This window comes from Vollenhovia emeryi, unplaced genomic scaffold, assembly GCF_000949405.1.
Source record: "Vollenhovia emeryi isolate VEMERY1.0 unplaced genomic scaffold, V.emery_V1.0 DF939145.1, whole genome shotgun sequence".
Classification (NCBI taxonomy): domain Eukaryota; kingdom Metazoa; phylum Arthropoda; class Insecta; order Hymenoptera; family Formicidae; genus Vollenhovia; species Vollenhovia emeryi.
Genome location: NW_011967221.1, coordinates 735,505 through 754,296, shown reverse-complemented (window position 1 = coordinate 754,296; position 18,792 = coordinate 735,505). Strand labels below are relative to the sequence as shown.

The following is an 18,792-nucleotide window of genomic DNA, read 5'->3' as shown; positions in this document are numbered from 1 at the left end:
AAGGCAGTTTGGCAGATACAATGTGCAACAAAGATACAATTATATATTTACAGCACAGTACAAATCTTACAAAATCAACTTACTATCTATATATACATACACGTCAAGAGAATACAATGTCATAATGCGATAATTCCATATGATAAATACATATACAATGGGGACTCTCAGTAAGACAAGAGTAATAATGCCTCTCTTATTGAAAATGACTGTTATATTCTTCTTCGTTTCGGCGGTGGTGTATCACGTGGACTGGAGGAAGCTTTGGAGGAACTGTCCACGCTTTGTCGAGTTGGTCTCTTTGGGATCCTCTTCATGAGTTCACGACCAGACTCGGAATCCTTACGCTCCTTCTTTCCGTTCGATGCTTAAAAGAAATGGAAATATAATTTGCAGCCGATCTATCGAGAAAAATTACTAAATAATCGAGATAATAATGTGTTTGTTAAAATACCGCTCTCTTCCGAATCCTCCTTGCCCTTCGAACGACCCTTCGACGACTTATGTTCTTTCCTTGTCTCTTTTACATCCCTAAACTTATCCTTTCGCATATCTACCTCCTTCACATATTTCTTTAGCTCTTCCTTTTTCTTTTCCACCTCTTTGGTTCCTTTAAAATCACGCAACACGCTGTCTTTCTTAAAATTCTCTTTGACGTCCTTTTCTTTCTTAATCTCTTTGTACTTATCCCTCTGGTCCTTAAGCTTCGTTTCTAATTCTTCCCTTTTCCGAGGCTTCCCCACGAATTCTGTCTCCGGCAAGGAGAAATCTACCTCGTGACCGGGAAAAGGTAAATCTTCCATGTCATCCTGTCAAAACATTTAATGTGCATACGTATATGTCACACGAAATATGTTGATTCAGTGTATCGTTAAAAATACAAATAAGTCAAAACACTTATGTCGATCAAAGGGTCAACGGCTAAAACTTGAAATCGAGCTAAGTAGGTGTTAATAATCAAATTCCTTTAATTAGTTCATATATATTGTAGAAGCGAATTCTATAATTCATGTATTGTATTCAGAGACGTATCATGCTTGAAAAATTTGTCATACAACAAATGTAATACCAGCCTCAGTTGTCTCGTTCTAAAGTTTGTATGTTCTTAACACGGTTCTTAAACCGCTTCAGTTCCGCTATAAAACGTTTTTATCTCAACTCTTTGATTTCTTCGCATCGCCACTTACCAACGCCATAAGGTCGTACATGGACTCCAAGTGATCCCAAATTATCTTCAAGGGAACGTCCTTGTGGATGGCAGCGCGGAATTTCTCCCATATGCACACCATGTGGAAATGTTTATTGATACCTTACAATCCAGCAATCCATTAAAATCATAACCGCAGAGTGCGAAGATAAACATAACCTCCCGTCGCCGGCTTTCGCGTCTTACCGACTGGCTTGTGTCCGTTCATGGCGAAGAAAAGCTGGATCTCGTTCTCCACGTTCCATTCTATCTCGTCGAACGAGGCCTCGCTGTGTCTCTCCTTCACAGCCATTTTAACAAAATTCGATTATCTTACGCGTTCCGAGCGGCTCAACTCCGACGTCCTAACCAAGTTTCAAGCGAATCGATTGAGCGGAACGCTCGGTGTGGCGCAGAATCAGATGTATGTCTTTCGTGTATCGTATCGGCGACCTAAATTGTTGTTCCGATTACTGAAATGCACGTCGAACAATCGTTACGGATTTGATGCTCCGGGCGAGCATCTTAGAATTCCGAGAAACACCGACTGACTCGTATATCAAGGCTACCAAACTTCTGTGTTTTTCCTGCATCGGCGTTTGTAGCGCCCCCTAATTAGACACCCAGACTCGAATTTTTCAAATGCTTGGCTGCGATTCTCAAAATTACGTTCCTGTGTAAAATTGTACAATTAAATTATTTATATGCCTCGGTGGTCGAATTGGTTGAGACTCCCGCCTAGAGTGAAGAGGTCCAGGTTTTTTGCAATAAATTTTTTGTGTTAAAAACACATTGCCAGTCATGGTCGATCAACTGCTTAATTAATCATGACTATTTATCTGCTGGCGTCAAATGGCTCTTGATGTAAATTATTTATAACACATATTGGGGATTTTAATTTTATTTTATAAGATGTAAGATAAAATATTTTCTTTTTTACGTAGATATTCAATTTTAAATACGATCGAGCTAAGATTTATCTCTAATGATGAATGCTAAGTGCATCGCTTTGCACTTCGTGGCTCAATTGCGTCTGTAGATTCGACAATTTGTTCTTCAGCGCCGCGATGCCCATCATGACTATGTTCTCGGGTTTCAGGGCGCCGCTGCTCTCCACGTTGAAGTAATACTTGTTCGGCTTGGCTTCCCAGTTAAACGGCGCCTCGTCTGGAAAAATATTCATGTTACAGCACGTCCGCGATACTAGAACTCGGACACGAGGCTTAACAATAGGAGTTTGGATTTTTAACGGAGCTTATCCTCACATTGATCCTCCTCTAATTCGGTGTACTCCGACTTGGGCCACTCGTCTGGCTTGGGGTACAAAGTGTGCCTCATAGAATTGTCGGGGTCATACTCGAAGCTTACACCGGCGGTCGGATTCCACTTGGCGTGCTCCTTTCCGAAACCTTTCTTCGCGTACGCCCTGAGTTTCAGCTCCTGCCCTTTTCTCAGCTTCACTATCAGGATCTCTACAAGATTCCAAACGCAACAGCTCGTAGGCTCCTTTACTTTTTCTTTTACAAAAAACCATAATTATGAGAAAGCAGATACGAACCATCCGTCTCTCCATACTCGCTCGCGTCGTCTTCCCTGTGCCTGGACGTCACTGGTAGCACTCGTGGGTCGCTCGACTTGAAATCCGCGGTGGTTACATGCCTGGTTTGATCTTCGGTGCACTTGACGTCCAGGGTGAACTCCACGCTGCACTCTGGACAGAAATCCATGCACTGGCAATCTCTTGTATACTGTATCCTGTCGACCACCTGAACAACAACAGTTTTTCTTGTATCCAACAAACTATGTCTTGCGATAGGTGAAAGGTAAGATTGTGTTACTTATTCTTGTACTAATAACACATAGCTAACTAATGTTTCCTTTGGGACAGGTGAAAGATATTCAATGTTTTGATAAGCAGATGTATTTACATACATCGTCGCTGATCAATGGTATCATTCCAATCCTGTGCGCCAAGAATTCGTCGCTCAGTACGGTAGAGTTGGCTTCCAGTTGTATCCAATCGATGGCCATGGTCGGCGTTTCGGCGATAAAAACGCGTCTCATGCTGTTCGCCACGCTGACGAGCAAGTATTAATCATAAGTTAATTTACAGTTGTTCAACACCTTAGCTTAACCTAACCTAACTTAACCTGTCTCACCTTAATTCGGTATCCTCCACTTGAAACTTAACATTTTCCTCGGTTAAATCCGAAATGTGGACCGACGGTTGATTAGCGTACGGCATTTTGTTCTATTTTTCGTTTATTTACGGAAAAAACCGATTGTAATAAATCTAGCAACACCACGACAGGACGCCAACACACGAATTGACGTGAATACTGAATACCGAATACGCGGCAAGAATGACAGTAACGACATCTGGACCATGGTGTGAAGATACAAGGTGAAACATTGCGCGTGTAATCAATTTGGGGCAAAACGTTCATTGGTTCTTCTTGCATTCAACCGCAATGATTTGCAGTTCGAAGGTTGAGGCAAATTTCTGATTGGTTGACACTGCGCATCCACCGGATTGCTTCACCTTGTATCTTTACACCATCTGGACCACGGTGTAATTTGGACAAGTTTAAATTGTTCAACAAGGAGGGAAAAGGAAAATGCATGTATAAAGTTACCACATACGTGCATATGTTAAATATACGCGCACACACACACACATATATATATATAATTATTTAATTGTACAGAAAAATGAAATTATAATGATTTTGCCATACTTGTAAACTATAAAGCAAACTCGTAAATGCACAGTTTGAAACTTGAAGGCATATCTCGTACAGTTTATGTGAGAATTCTTTTAGAAAATAAAGAGAAGAATGTGGAATTGTTAGAATATTTTATTACAAATTAATGCGCATATTATTTGTCGAAGACTCGTTTTATAAGAATAATGCACAGATTCGTTAAATATAAACTACAAAAATTATCTTACTTTGTCGCGAAATCAGGAGATAATGTGCTTTACATACGATACATACACATGTAAAATATTGCGTATATTCATGTGTGTATTATATCATAAATATATACAGTATAACACATTGATGGAATTCAAACTTAATGACGCACTATATGTATAACTGCAAGAAGAAATATGAGACTTTTGTTGTTGCTCTAATACACTTTTCTTCCCACATTTTCTATGGCACTCATGTTTGGTAAAAAGTGGAAGACGATGGTCCGTGTGCTATACTACGAATCGTCGTGAATATACAATACAAGATGTGTAAATTGCACTAGTCCTGCGTGTGCAATTTGTCATTAAATGAAATTTATTCTAATGACTGCATAACCAGAAACAGATACAAGGGCTGAAAGCGCGATGCAGAAAAAAATATTGACAAATATACTGCTCAAAACATTTTCTCAAATGCCCAGTGAGAAATGACGTCGAATCGACATCGATCGAACAGCAATTTCTCGCTGCGTGAATAACGATTTAGTAGGTTTTCAACATCTTTTCTCAATTCATGATTTTAATATTCGATAAACGTGCTTGTACAAACATGGTATTTGAAGTTTTTAAATACAGGCATTTTGGGTCCATGTACAGAGTCCTTTAAAACAATGATCTTGTTATTGTCTTGAGCAGTGTATTAAAAATATTGCGAATTATATCATACATATCTCCAAAGAGTATTATGAGAGATAACACAGTATTATTAAATCAACTGATCGCTGATTCTCAAAGCTCGTCGTTAAAACGTTCGATATCTTGCAAATGATCACCGTAATCCGTCGCTTCGCTACCTACGAAAGCATCGTGATGATCCAAGATCTCGTCGTAGGACAATCTGTTATCGTGATCATCATCTGAACTCGCGAACAGATGATCAACTTCGTCGTTTGCTATCTCTCTGAAAAAAAACACACCGATGAAAAGAGTATTACTTTATCTTAATAAAGAAACAATGGCTCGTATGATAAAAATCAAACAATAAAAAAAGTCTAGACAAGATGGTATTATTTTATCTCGTTTTATCTTTATAATGCCCGAAAAATGCCTAGTAATACTACAAATCTGTACACCACAATGCCCTCAGCGGTTTACTCCTCGGTCTATGCATTACAGTATACTCACTCGTTACTTGGAACAAGCCAAGAAAGAATTTCGTCCGCGTCGAGTCTGCCGTCCCCGTTCTTGTCGTGTTCGTAATCAAATTTGTCCTTTTCAGCCAACACCCATTCCTTGTCTTTCGACTTGGCTCTGTCGCCGATAAACTCCTGAAAATTTATGTACCCGTCCCCATCCATATCTTTCTCGGCCAGGGCTTGCTTCAACAAGAGTGGAAACATTCTAGGTGTCTCCTCAGGATGCGTATAAGCTATGAACTCCTCCGAGTCTAAATAACCATCTTTGTTCAAGTCGGCAGCCTCGAACGTCTGCTTGTCGTCGTTAATCAACTTGTCGTCAAGGGCCAGATCTTCGGGATCGCTGCCGTAAGTGTCTTCCACGATTTCGTCCCAGCTCACTTTGCCGTCTTCATTCCTATCGGCGTCGTCCAAGCGATCCTCGGATTCTTCTGCCGACAGCATGCTGTTTACAAAATTCAATTAACCCAACGTCTTGCAATAATTGTACAAACTAAACATGAGATTAACAATACTACCGAAACGAACGCAAGATCCAGGCTTTCAGCTCGTTCCTCTCTATATACTTGTCGCTATTCAGATCCATCTTGGTCAGTAGAATCCCTAATCTCCTCTTTGATTCTTCCATTGGAAGCTTATCAAACTCCTCTGCCTCCTTTACGCTTCCTTCGCACAAGAAACAAAATATTCAACTAGTAGTTACAGCAAAGCAAGTACATCCTTTTCTTGCTGACAAACAAACTAATTTCCCTCAAAAGCAGCTTTAAAGCTTCGGCAAGGCAAAGCGATACATGGAACAAAATACAAATCAAACTGTCATTCATAAATATTGAGGTAAACGTGAGCGATCTCACAAGGGTGAGTCGAGAGAGCATATGTCCAGTCGCGTCTCATTCGCACCTAGGATGGCCTCGTGATCGAACTCCTGGTGGTGCTCGCCCTCGGCGTAGTGGTCGGCATCGCGGGGGCTGAAAGCACCGTCCTCCGTCCTCTCATTGCTGTCGACTTTGTTGTGCTGATGCGTGTGGATGTGCGCGGAGGCGGCGTCGCTCCGAGCGGACAGCGAGGCGGCGAGAGCGACGACGAGGAGCAGAGGTGCGAGCGACGCTCGGCCGGCCATCTGGGCGCGTCTTCCGGGAGCGGCGGGAACGATGCGAGGTAACGCGCCTGCAATGTTTACGGGCAACGTGAGCGCATAACCTCGTCGCGTCGAGTCGGAGCGAACTTCAACGGGCGCCGCGCGGCGCTTTGCCGGTCGACTGACGTGACTGTCAGCGGCAGTCGCGGCCGTCGCGGGCGGATATTATCGATTACTTTCCATTACGCATGACGCGGCGATCGCGATTCGCACGAGCAACGGATGCCTCGCGTCCCGAGGATCGTCACCGAAGCGACGTCGTCGGGAAATGCGAGTTTGCGGTGCACCCTTCAAACATTGGAAACATTGAAATAGTTTTGAAAGCAGGCAGAAGGGGAATATGATGCACGAGTAAACGCTCGCGTACCTTTGAATATCGCGCCACGCCTGCGCAATGATCGATCGATTCTCGAGTGCCCTGAATATGCTGCTTACCGCGTCAAGTCGTTTTTCGCTTGTTTCCGCCTGTTTTTCGCCAATCGCCGAGGTGGTCAAGTTCTACGCAGTTTTCACTTTTTCAGGACCGCGCGAGGCAGAGTTTTCGCGCCGAGTTTCTCGCGCGAGCGCGTCGGCGTCGAATTCTCGTGTTCCCGTGTCGATCCAACGTCGCGCCGCGTACTGGCTTTCGTCGTCGAGTGCCGTGTCGCGCGCCGGCGACAAAGGGATGCGCTCTCGCACGGAACGGCCGCTTCCTCAGTCGCGACGCGTGTGCGAAGTCACGACTCCGTCATCCGGGGGGACGAGGCCTCTCATGCCGAGCGGCCGTTCGAAAATAGTCCGGGCCTGCTATCGACGTCGCGTATCGTCGCGTCTATTTTCAACCTACGCGGGTGCCCTCGCGCGCGGCGGACCTGCCGATCCACTCGAGCACGCAAGAGTCCAAAGTTTTCGAGCGGATCGGTAATTGCCAGTCGAAGCCTCGTCGTGGGCGGACGCGAGCCTATTCCGGCGCCTTCTCGCCGCGTCTCGGCAATGTCATCGGTGAGTACGTTTCCTGCCTTCATTTTCTCTCAATCTTTTCATCTTTTCGAGACAACCGGCATTACGATGCTCGCGATATTACGATGTCGCGACAAGTAGTGTATTAGCAAAATAATGGTGTCGTTTGTGACACCTTCAATCTACTGGGCGTCTCGCGCATACAATTTCCTGCTTGCAATATGGCGGTTGCGAGGAAACTTGAAGGCGTAATAATTTCCCGCGCGCAAGTTGCTGGAGTCGTCGTTGGTTAGCGCTGTCGGTAAAGGTTGCAAAGTGTAGATAACTTAGTTTCAGTAAACGTCGGTCGATAAGAAACATTGCGTCTTTAACGACTGTTAACTTTTACTTACCATCGGTTCGCCGATATACGCGGTGTACCGTTGAATCGGATTATTATTTTTACGATATAAATATTATAAATCAATTAGAAAATTAGTTTTACGCTGACAACATAGATATACTTATTTCTTAATTATTGTGAAGAAATGGAAGTATTGTTATTTGACCAAATTGATCCATTAATTAAATATCAAAGTAGAAAATATGTATATCGACACGTAAGAACTTTATAATCGCATTTTTTTTTGTGAAACATTGACTAATTCAGAATCTATCTTTCTTCAAACAAAAGAACTTTTCAAGAATTAAACTTTCTATTAGATATTTCCTGCATCCAACCCTTACGCCACAGAATATTTATAAAATGATTACAAAATATTTGTAAACATTTTATAAATAATGTGCGTTGTCTGGGTATATCTGTTATTAAAATGTAATGCTGTAACAGAATGTGACACTATATTTTCTATACATTGTACATAATTTTATACGCGGTGCATATTTGATGAAGAAATTAATATTAGTGAAATTACACAGCCGCATGCATATTATACGTGCCACTTTTTAAATGTAATTCGAATTAATTTCGCGTCGAATCTTGCCGCAGCGTTGCGCGCGCATTTACATTATTTTCATCGCGTTTCCGCGATATTCCTTTTATTATGTTAATTAAATTCTGGGGATATTAATCTCTCCCGCATTTACCGACACGCGGGAACTCGAATACACGCGCGAAATCTGTTAACGGCTATGATTATTGAAATATGCGTTTAATTTCGCGGAGCGTGACGCATTGATATACGATATTTTATGTTGTAATATATATCTATATCCCGCGCCAAAAACTCCGAAATTGTCGCTATCTTCCGTGTTCATCGCGCAATCGTACATGTAGATTACCAAAGGGCGAGCGGTCAGAACTGATTGGCCAGGCGGAAATACGGCTGTTTTGCATCAACGTGCCCAGCGTGAACGGGCTTCCGCTTTCTTTTCCGGGGCTTCGTAAAGATCGAGGGTCAAAGGAATTCAGCGTTTGTCTTTCTCACCCGGAGAGAACACGGTTGCATCTGAGATTTTTTTCCCCTCGGAAAATTCCTCCCCTACCGCGCGTTCGCTCCGGCCATCGGACGTTTCGTCAAATAACTCTCTCTAAAAATCAATCAGTGGATTATCACTGAAAACAGTGAATAGTCACTGCGGTTTTCACTGGTATCCTTGTAACTGCGAATCGGTGACTGTTCACTGTTTTTAGTGATAGTCCACTGATTGACTTTTAGAAAGCACACAGATACGCGGTTAACAGAAGGGAGAGGGCGATTCTTCGTCGACCCGCAATAAAATTTGACCGGTTTCGCATCGCGAATATCTGTATTTGCGTAATTCCTCGCGTTTCGTTCCGCCCGGGCGTTCTCGCGATGAGAAGACGGGGATCTACGACGACGTGCTTGTATGCGGCAGTTCCTCGATGGGGTAAGAGAGATATCGAGGAAACGCCAATGCGGACGGTCGCGTTTGCTCGGCGTTCCTTCTGACATTCAAATGTTGGCCGCCGCCGCCGACGAAAAAGGATACGTACGAACCCGACGCCGCCTATTCATCGCTCAAAGGGATCATTTATCAACATATTTGATATGCTCCCTACACGCTCCCCCCCCCCCTCTTTCTAGACCGATATAGAGGAGAGTCGCGAGCGTGTTACTCTCTCCTCCTCTGTCTCTCTTTCTTCCTCTCGCGGCGCTTTCTGTTCGCTCTCGGCTTCCATAGAAATAATATGCTAATCGCGCGAAGGCGGAGTTTAAAAAGTGCTCCGATAAATTCTCGAGACTTTTGACGTAATTTCGCCCCTTCTCGCCGCGGCCGCAACGTCTTCCGAAAGATTCTTTTTGCGCGCGCTTTCCGGCGTCTTGAGAGAACTTTACCTCACCGCGTAACGCGCCCCCGCTATACATATATCATCGGGGTGGATATACTTCTGCTCCTAGATCCCCGCGTCGCGCCGCGCGTTTGCCGATCCCTTTTTTCCGCGATCGAAATATCTTACATAAGTGCAGTCGGGAGTCACGTCTCTGTGATGAATATTAATCGGTGAAAAATAACAACCCGATCTTTTGGAAAACTGGATCTCAATGCGATTGAATTAAAAGTTACAATAACTTACGTCAAGTTATGTTACAAGTGTCAAAGTAGTTTCTCTCGTTGGTCCTCTCAAATAATCAAAGATTCTTCTCTCTCTCCCTCCCCCCTCTCTCCCTCTAACTAAAATTTCCGGAGAAAATATATTCGCACGAGTTTGCTTTTTAACTCGAAATGTAAGTGTTCGCGGAATAGCTAGAGAAATTGAGTTACATGCCTGATCGGCTGACAAAACCCCGTTGAAAGTCGAAACCTCTCGGCTTTCTGTATGCGAGCGTGCTCGTGCGTGTTGGAACGGCGTAAGTGATTGACGCGGTGCGCTAAGATCATTTACAAATCCCCTCATCGGCACTTATGCGCGCGGTGACGCATACGCGCATATTTATGCACCCCTGCCTACCCTTACACGCCGCGGCCTCATACATACATCGGTCATATTAGCCGCAGAAGGCCTACACGCCTCGACGCGACGCTGGGAAGCGGCGTCCGTTTATTTAAAAGCTCTCGTATTTCGTCGAAACCACTGGATTGTCACTGGAAACAGTGAATATCCACTCCCTAAAAATCAATTAGTGAATTATCACTGAAAACAGCGAGAATTGTTTCGTCAATGGATGTCGAATCGACATCGACACCGTCAAATTAATGTCGAATCGACGTAGAACTTGACAGTATCGATGTCGATTCGACCTTGTTTCGACGAATCATTTCTCACTGCGTTATAACTATTCACTGTTTTCAGTGACAATCCATTGATTGATTTTTAGAGAGCACTGATTCACAGTCTGATTCACAGTTATAAGTGTAGCACTGAATGATTCAGTGCTATGCTTATAACTGTTTTCAGTGATAATGCACCGATTGACTTTTAGAGAGTAGAAATCAGCACATCCGACGAATAATTGGAATGAAAAGAATTACTTAATATTCTGTATCGTATTTCATACTTGTTACGTTCGTCCCTTCGTTCTCTGCTCTCTAAAAGTCAATCAGTGGATTATCACTGAAAACAGCGAATAGTCTGATTTGCAGTTAAGGTGGAGTGGGGTAAAACCGACCCAGAAATTGTAAAGTTTACTTTAAACTGATGTATTTTCTATCTATTCCACTAAAACCTAATAATCTTAGTGTTTTTATTTAGCGCATGGTTTATTCTTTAAGTTGCATTAATTTGGATTAAAAATAACTTCTGAAACTTATGATTTTCTTATTAAATTAACAACAGTGCTGCTAGGGCGGACTTGCCCCGAACTGGGGCAAAACCGCACCTACCTGTTTAAAAATTATTGAATATAATATAATATTTAGAATATAATATAATATAATATTTTATTACTATAAAGGAAACTTACCTTACTATACTTTGTGCCTATCGAAGATAAACACATAGATTTGTAAACTATTGCTTAAATTATCTAATCTAACCTAATCTAACCATGAACTTTCTCGAACGAGTTAAACGGGGGAATCACAGAATACATGGCGGCTACCTATGTTGATCATTGAATGCTAACCAAAGGAAGATTTCTACCTTACAGTTGGTACAATGCAACGTATATTCGAATAAATAAGGGCCTAGTACGGATTTGCCCCGTGTACGGATTTACCCCACTGCACCTTATAAGTATACCACTGAAAATCGCAGTGCTATACTTATAATTGTAAATCAGTGACTATTCACTGTATTCACTGATAATCCACTAATTGATTTTTAGAGAGCATTACCACGAGAAATGATGCGAATTCTTCTTCACGGCAGTTTTTATATCGTTGTTTCTCTGAAGCAGCGACAAAATTCCGTAAATGTTTACGTCATCGCTCGTCATAGATGTCCACGTCGGGGACTAATCGTCCGGGCGATTTAATTTCGAAGCGCCACGTCAGCGCGCGAGACACTTTCAAGCATATTGAGACGGAATCCGGGGATCGCCATTTGCTTTAAGCTCTCCTTTCCATATTTATCTCGATCTACTTCATTACGGCCACTTCGGGCGTTCCTTTCTCCGTCTTCTTTCACCGCCGAGTGTCTTTCAGTTAGGATTACGACTCACTCTCCCGGGTGAACGAATGGCCGCACGGTTATTAGGATCACCGCCGGCGCAGATTGCTTTTGCGCGAGCCCAGAATTTATGGACGGCGATGATAAAGTCTCGCGGAATCATAATCGAATGTCTTTCACGGCGATCCCGTTGGAAAGTTCCCCGATGTGACGACGACTGTAAATTCCTCGTCTCGTCTCGAATCTGCTTCCTTAAACAGAAAGGAAGTTGCGAGATTGATTTCTAATTTCATCCATTCGACGATCTAAATTTCAAGCTCAAGTTTGTGTAGACCCTTGGTTGTATTTTAATAATAATGTTGATCGTATATTAAACGATATTGCGTTTAAAATGACTTTAATAACTGTTGTACCGAAATATTAATCTACAATATTATCAGAAAATAAAATTGCATTTTTACATATTCATGATTTTAAAGAAAAATTAAGTAATAAACTTGAAGCTTACGATAATAATTTTGAAAATATCGTAGGAATCGATAAAATATAAATGTTTAATTTATAAAAAAACACCATATATTAATACTACAATAACTATATAAAATAAAATACGATAAAGTTATATTTTATTTTTTTGAAATAATTTCATATCTTTTGGTTTAATAGCGATTAATTACAAACCGTGATTTTCAAGACGTATCTATATAATCGTATAATCCTTTTTTTCACTCATTCAATTTTTCGTTGGGTCTTCTTGCAAAATAAAGCAACATATCCCAAATACGTCAATATCTGCCATAGTATTCCAGGTTTTTTCCTTCTCTCCTGCGGGGCATACGCCCCGCGATTTAAGTCGTCAACTTTTATGGGGGTAGTTTTCGCGGAGACGGTCCGCGACAAGCCAACATAAAAGGGGGTGGAAGTTTCCGGTAATATGGCGTCTTCTCGCGGAATATGGCGGCAACTGTATACAAGAGATAGCGACAATATTGAGGCGCGCGAGAGCGCTCCAAAGAAAAACCGAATCGACCCTAAGTGCGTTGTAACGTCAGATCGACGTCTTTTCTCAATATCTCTCTCTGATTTAATCGTAATTGTTGACGCAATCGTTTTTATGTTAATACAACGAGTTGAAAGTATTTTTGCGTTTACGTGTTTATAAATGCAGAATGTCTTAAAATTATTGCATGATTTATTTAAGAGATTCTTCGATCACTCTCTTGTTATCTTCCTTTAATGATAAAATCCAGAAAGTTTTATGCGTTATAAAAGAAGACAGAAACTAGGAATAAATCTTTATACACAGAAGATGCGGGAGGGATATCATAAGCTGCGTAAACAGTCCTTCTCGCTGGTTGAACAGGGTTGGGGTAACTGCACTCGATGATCGTGGATTAACACAGGGATTGCACTGAAGTGCGCCTTCCTTCGCAATCCGTTGATTGCATCTGGCATTTGTGTCACGCTCTTGAGCGTCCGGCCGATATGCCCGGACAAATTGGAAATTGGTATTCAGCCCGTTGCCCACTGCTGAACGGCCAGACGGATTTGCGAAGGAGCACCTTAGTCCTCGGGTACTGGGCAAGAGTGTTCGTACGTGCTGGTTGCGGGCTGCGGAGTAAGCGACGTTAAAGTTGCTCAAATCGCTTCTCGACGGTCGCCTAACGCCGGAATACCAACGGAAAAGACGGAAATAAATGGAGCGAAACGGGTATTTTTCATTACAAGACCGTACGACTTGAACATTCTTTTCATCGGGGAAAGGAAACTGCGAAAGTATAAGAAAATACTAATAAAAGAATGCAAAGGACAGAGAAACCAATAAAGAAAAACGTGGAAAGCATTTGACAATAGATAGGCGAATAGAGCAACTATTCGTTATAAAATTATTTTGTATAACATAAATTGTTATATGCGTTGTGCGTTAATAAAAAAAATGTTTAGCCCATGCAGAAATATAAAAGAAACACGAACAAACTATTGCGTTAGAAATCGCTTGATTATGTAGAAAAGATGTTTTAACATGATTTTTGAAACACAAAACACAATTTTGAATAAGAACCGTGCAACAGAAATTGCGTTACAGATAAATTCGGACTCATTGCGCGCCGCAGTGGAAAAATCCACGTATGTTCGGCCAAGTAGAAATAATCGCTAACAGGATCCAGTGTAATTTATGATCGACCCAATTACGCTTTCTCTCCGTGCGCATTGCTGGGCATATTTGCAAAATGCAATTCATATAGTGTTATTCATTACTCTTTATACGGAATTAACGGAATATATTGTTATCGCACTAAAAATTTTACGCGTACAAACACATAAATCATAGATTCTTGCCGAAATTCTTCGAAGAATTTGCTCTTTCTTTTTATCTAACTTTACAGTTATAAAAAAGTATTATATAATGTATATGATATTTCGTATTTTTACCATCACGAGTGAGTACGAAATTATTTGTGTGTTTCTGTAGCATCAAAATCTAAATTTAACAAAAGTAAAGCTTATGTAGTAACATCGACAAAAATAATCGATTACCCGAACAAAGAACATCGATATTTAATGAATCAGAGGGTATCGCCCGACGCCCATCCCTATCTGCCATTCACGCCAGATATCTTTTCCGAGTCGTAAGTTACGCGAGAAAGACAATCAGTATGGATAAACCAGACGTTTTGGCGCGTGTCAGCAAGGTCCTGGGACGCACTGGGTCGCAGGGGCAATGCACCCAGGTGAAGGTCGATGTTCTGGGTGAGCAGAACCGACAAATTATCAGAAACGTGAAGGGGCCGGTACGAGAGGGCGACGTCTTAATCTTGCGCGAGTCCGAGCGCGAGGCGAGAAGATTCCGTTAACACGGGGCTTCGTTAACGCCGGGGCGAGAGATGGTCGCCAGCCGCCGCCACTACGGGACTTCAACAGCTACGCATTTCTCGAACGTGGATCCCGCCCGCACATGGATCGTGGATCACAATGAATATATATTCCTGATACGTGCTTCTGGAAGATTCCGCTATTTGTAAATCATCGATGGATCATGACCATCGTCGACAATGGGCATTCCTGGAGGATGCTGCCGATCATGGATCATGGATCGTGCATTATGAAGCGCGATTCATCGGCCATGGACAATGAGCATTGCTGAACACATACCTGGAGGATGCTGTCGATTGTGGATCATGGATCACAGAGCATCGATCGTCGGTCGTCAACTACCGACAACGAGCATTCCTGATACGTGTCTCTGGGAGATGCTCGAAACGGGATCACCGATGTTTTCTTGGAAACATTCCTGACACATAAGAATTTCGCTGTTGCAATGAATCTCGGCTGGTAACCACAAGTTTCACGGTGTTGTCTTTGTATTTCCCCTATCGAACGTAGCTTGCAAGATATCTACGATAAGCGCTTTAAACTGGGCACTTCTCATAATTGGATTAGTAACAACGATATATCTCTACTTGTTATCTTTATTTGTTCCTTTGACCATTGTCCCCTAACATTGGAATACATGTATTCCCTTCAATTGCATCGTTTTAAGTGTTCGACATTTTTAAGCTGTAACAGATGGATAGTTTTATTTTTAAGGGATTTGTGGAACAAAAAATTGTAGAGTATACAAAACAAATATCTTGAAAATTGAGAAATTATTCCGAAATTTGCATAGTTTTGACTCAATTAGAAATATGAAAATTCTACATTGTTTAAATAGATGTGTGTAAATCAAAAGTAAATCTGAGGGGTAAACCGCTGAGGGTATTGTGGTGTATAAATTCGCGGCATTACTGGACATTACTGGCATTTTTTGGGCATTATAAAGATAAAATAAGACAAAGTAATACCCACTGGGCATTAGTAGGCATCGGTGTACATGATTTTGTACATGATTACCCCTCGAGTAAATCTTTCATCAGCATCACGTTTAAAAGACAGGACAGTTTACAATGATATATTTACAGCACAGTACACACACAAATATAAATGGAATGTATATAAGACCTTACATACAATTTTATAATATATGTTTATACATATAAGCAATGTATTAACTGCATTATAACGCAATAGAAAATTTTATGTACATGACCTCAAAGTGGGTCACTGAAAGTTATTGTATTGTAAAATACAATTTGTGCAAATATTTCTTATTTAAATATCTCTTGATATGATAGGAAAATACAGTTATGCGCTACCAAAAAGTTTATAAAAATTGATCACTTGTTATCATATAAAATAATTAATTAAGAAGTAAATATATTATAGTAATACCATAAATAAATTAAGCATTGAGATAATTAATTAAATGCATGGTAAAATAATATTAACAATAATTTTTAAGATACTCTTCTTGAAAACGTACATTTAATGCTATATCTGCAGAGCTTCAATTTTATTAAAACAATAAGTATTTGTGGAGAAAAATATTTAAGAACCTGTCACAGCACTGGGGGGTAAACATGGATCTAAAGCGAGGAGCGTTACGATGATATCGCGAGACAATCGGCGTTATGCACTTGGCGAAAATTATGACGGTGTCTCGGAGCGAATTTTGCCGAGGACTGTACCCTGATTTACTTCCAACCGATTCGCCAGGAAATCGAATTACCCCCGCGGCGAGCACGCGGAGAAACCTCGAATTAAGAAACACTGAGACCTGCGGAAAATATCGACGCGATATAAATCAAAGCCTCCTAGAAACCTTCTTTTTCTCGTCCCTATTCCACATTCGTTATTGGCGGTGGCGATCGATAACCGTCGCGGCTCGTCTCGCGAAATAAATGCGAACGTGAACCTCGAAATCGTTCATTTCTCGGGCAATCGAAGGAACGACTTTAATGCTTGTTGCTGGCGATTTTGCGATCGCGAAACGCATCACCGATCGCGATAGACGAGCACGTTAATCGTCGGCCATCAACACGGCTCTCGCGTTCTGCTTGCGTCCCCGAGGCAATCGATACGTGAATATCCGCGGAAATTTTATGCCCCGGAAAGGAGAAACATCTAGACAGTTAAAAACTTGATTCGATTACCCATAAAGTATCCTCGTTCGGCATTCTGTTTCTGGGGTACTTAGGTAGATTTTATTTCGTGTGTTTTACGACCACTCGTCGCGCTTCTTCATGTGATTCGAAATGTGCAAATTTTTTTATGTGAAAAAAATTTCACAAAGAACACCCACGTGTCATTAGGTAAATTGGCTGTCACGAAGGAGTTGCCGTTTTTACGTTAGTATGTTCTTCATTTTTTACGAAACCTAATCGCAAATTTTCTCACTGTTTAGCTTACGCGCGCTGAACCCGCAAGAAATTCCATCGTCGAATCTTTGTGGATTTTAAAAGCAAGGCGATCCTTTGATTACCAAAGTGACCTTTTGCCTCTTAGCGAGTTTAAAGAGCCGGGGCACTCTCACGGATGTGCCAAGTTAGGAGGAAATACGGGGTAGTGTCCTTTAGAGAGATCCTGTGCTTAATGGCGCTGAATCACAGATTGCGCGCACCCCTAAATTTGAATTTATTATCAACCCTTGCCCGACGGAGTGCCGTGCGGTGGCGGATGGCGATCGTACGCCCGAAAGAATAATTTTCTTTCGCTGCCAATCGTCAGCCGCCTGCTCCGTCGAGATCAGAGATTCTTCTAAATGCCGAGATCATCGTTTTCTTATCAGAGCAGAGCAGGTATCTGTAATCGATTTCGTCAAATTTGTCCCGAGAAATTTGTTTACTTCGTTCGCTCCGTCGTGCACACCCAGAAAAAAGATTTATTTAGATTAAACAAATGAGATACGTTGAAATCATGTTTCTTTGAATCTACTAACTTTTTATTTCCTTCTACTAAATTACCTCTACTGGTTAAGGTAAAGAAAATAATTTCTTTGAAATTAAATAAAAATATAGCAATGGGTGTAAAATACGTCGTTAAGCAACAAATTGATTTCTGCAAATGTTCACCCAATAAACATTATGCCTCAGGGGTAATCCTTTTTTTGATATGTCCACATCCGCGTATGTCTCTCAGAGCTAATTGTTTGCCGGCGCATTTATTACGAACGTGCACGCGACGGCTAAATGAACACGTTAAATGAAACGACACTTAACGCGGTTGCTGAGCACGTTGCATATCCGAACGAGCCGTGTCAAATGAATGCACCCGCAGGCAACGCCGAGTCGACCGGAAGCGGTCTATCGTCGATCGCCGTTCCGTTCGATCGGTTCCGCGGCGCGTCGCGGAACGGTACGGCGGAACGGCGACGGGACGGGACCACGGGCTGATAAATCCGACGTGTGTATCGCGTTGGCGCGATAAATCAATTATAATATTCCACGGCTAGTTTGGGTTATATCGGTTATTAGTAAAATCCATCGGCATTACGGAAGGCGGCCATATATATCCGTCGATCGTTTCTCCCTATTACAAATTTTCTGTTTTCTCTCTCTCTTCTCTCTTGCGGATCTAATGGCGAAGAATAGTCCGTTATCTGCGCGCTCTTCTCTCCAACGGTATATCCAAATATTCCATAATTCTCTAGGCGTTGACATAAATTTGTATGTTAGTTTTGTACCAAGTATGTTAGTTTTGTACCAAAGTATAAATTATGATAATTCTAAATTCTTTGAATCAAGAGAAAACTTTGTAAATGATAAATTAAATGGGTAACTAAAGGATAATTTAGTTGGAGATAAAAATTTCAGATATGAGTAGTAATATAAATCTATTTTGACTTACGCCTTTAAAAATAAAAACTATATTATTATACATAAATATAATTTTTTTATGTTATAATATTTTATATTAGAACTGAACATTACGTACGCGATGGAAAAGGTTTAATTTATTAAATTGGAAAAACTTCACCCTCGAATATTATTACTAGGCTTTCAAGCTTCAGCCAGATATACATATCTT

At 41.6% G+C, this 18,792-nt stretch overlaps 4 protein-coding genes across 4 annotated transcripts; 1 reads left to right on the top strand and 3 right to left on the bottom strand.

Annotated features, from left to right (window-relative positions):
* Positions 1-7: 7 nt before the first annotated feature.
* On the bottom strand, positions 8-1,763 carry LOC105566298 (MRG/MORF4L-binding protein). The gene is made up of 4 exons (XM_012020196.1): positions 1,394-1,763; positions 1,188-1,309; positions 455-809; positions 8-367 (listed from the first exon to the last, which is right to left on the bottom strand). The coding sequence occupies exons 1-4, from the start codon at positions 1,497-1,499 to the stop codon at positions 213-215; spliced, it is 738 nt and encodes a 245-aa protein (XP_011875586.1). The 5' UTR covers positions 1,500-1,763; the 3' UTR covers positions 8-212.
* A 299-nt stretch (positions 1,764-2,062) lies between these two features.
* On the bottom strand, positions 2,063-3,526 carry LOC105566297 (DNA-directed RNA polymerase II subunit RPB3). Its single transcript, XM_012020195.1, has 5 exons — positions 3,346-3,526; positions 3,119-3,263; positions 2,745-2,952; positions 2,452-2,658; positions 2,063-2,353 (listed from the first exon to the last, which is right to left on the bottom strand). Exons 1-5 carry the CDS (start codon positions 3,429-3,431, stop codon positions 2,169-2,171), a joined length of 831 nt encoding a protein of 276 aa, XP_011875585.1. The 5' UTR covers positions 3,432-3,526; the 3' UTR covers positions 2,063-2,168.
* Positions 3,527-4,026: 500 nt separating this feature from the next.
* LOC105566295 (reticulocalbin-2) lies at positions 4,027-7,207 on the bottom strand. Its single transcript, XM_012020193.1, has 5 exons — positions 6,873-7,207; positions 6,200-6,466; positions 5,818-5,965; positions 5,289-5,744; positions 4,027-5,064 (listed from the first exon to the last, which is right to left on the bottom strand). Exons 2-5 carry the CDS (start codon positions 6,417-6,419, stop codon positions 4,893-4,895), a joined length of 996 nt encoding a protein of 331 aa, XP_011875583.1. The 5' UTR covers positions 6,420-6,466; positions 6,873-7,207; the 3' UTR covers positions 4,027-4,892.
* A 7,339-nt stretch (positions 7,208-14,546) lies between these two features.
* LOC105566428 (40S ribosomal protein S28-like) lies at positions 14,547-14,744 on the top strand. The gene has a single exon (XM_012020430.1). It carries the CDS (start codon positions 14,547-14,549, stop codon positions 14,742-14,744), a length of 198 nt encoding a protein of 65 aa, XP_011875820.1.
* Positions 14,745-18,792: the final 4,048 nt, after the last annotated feature.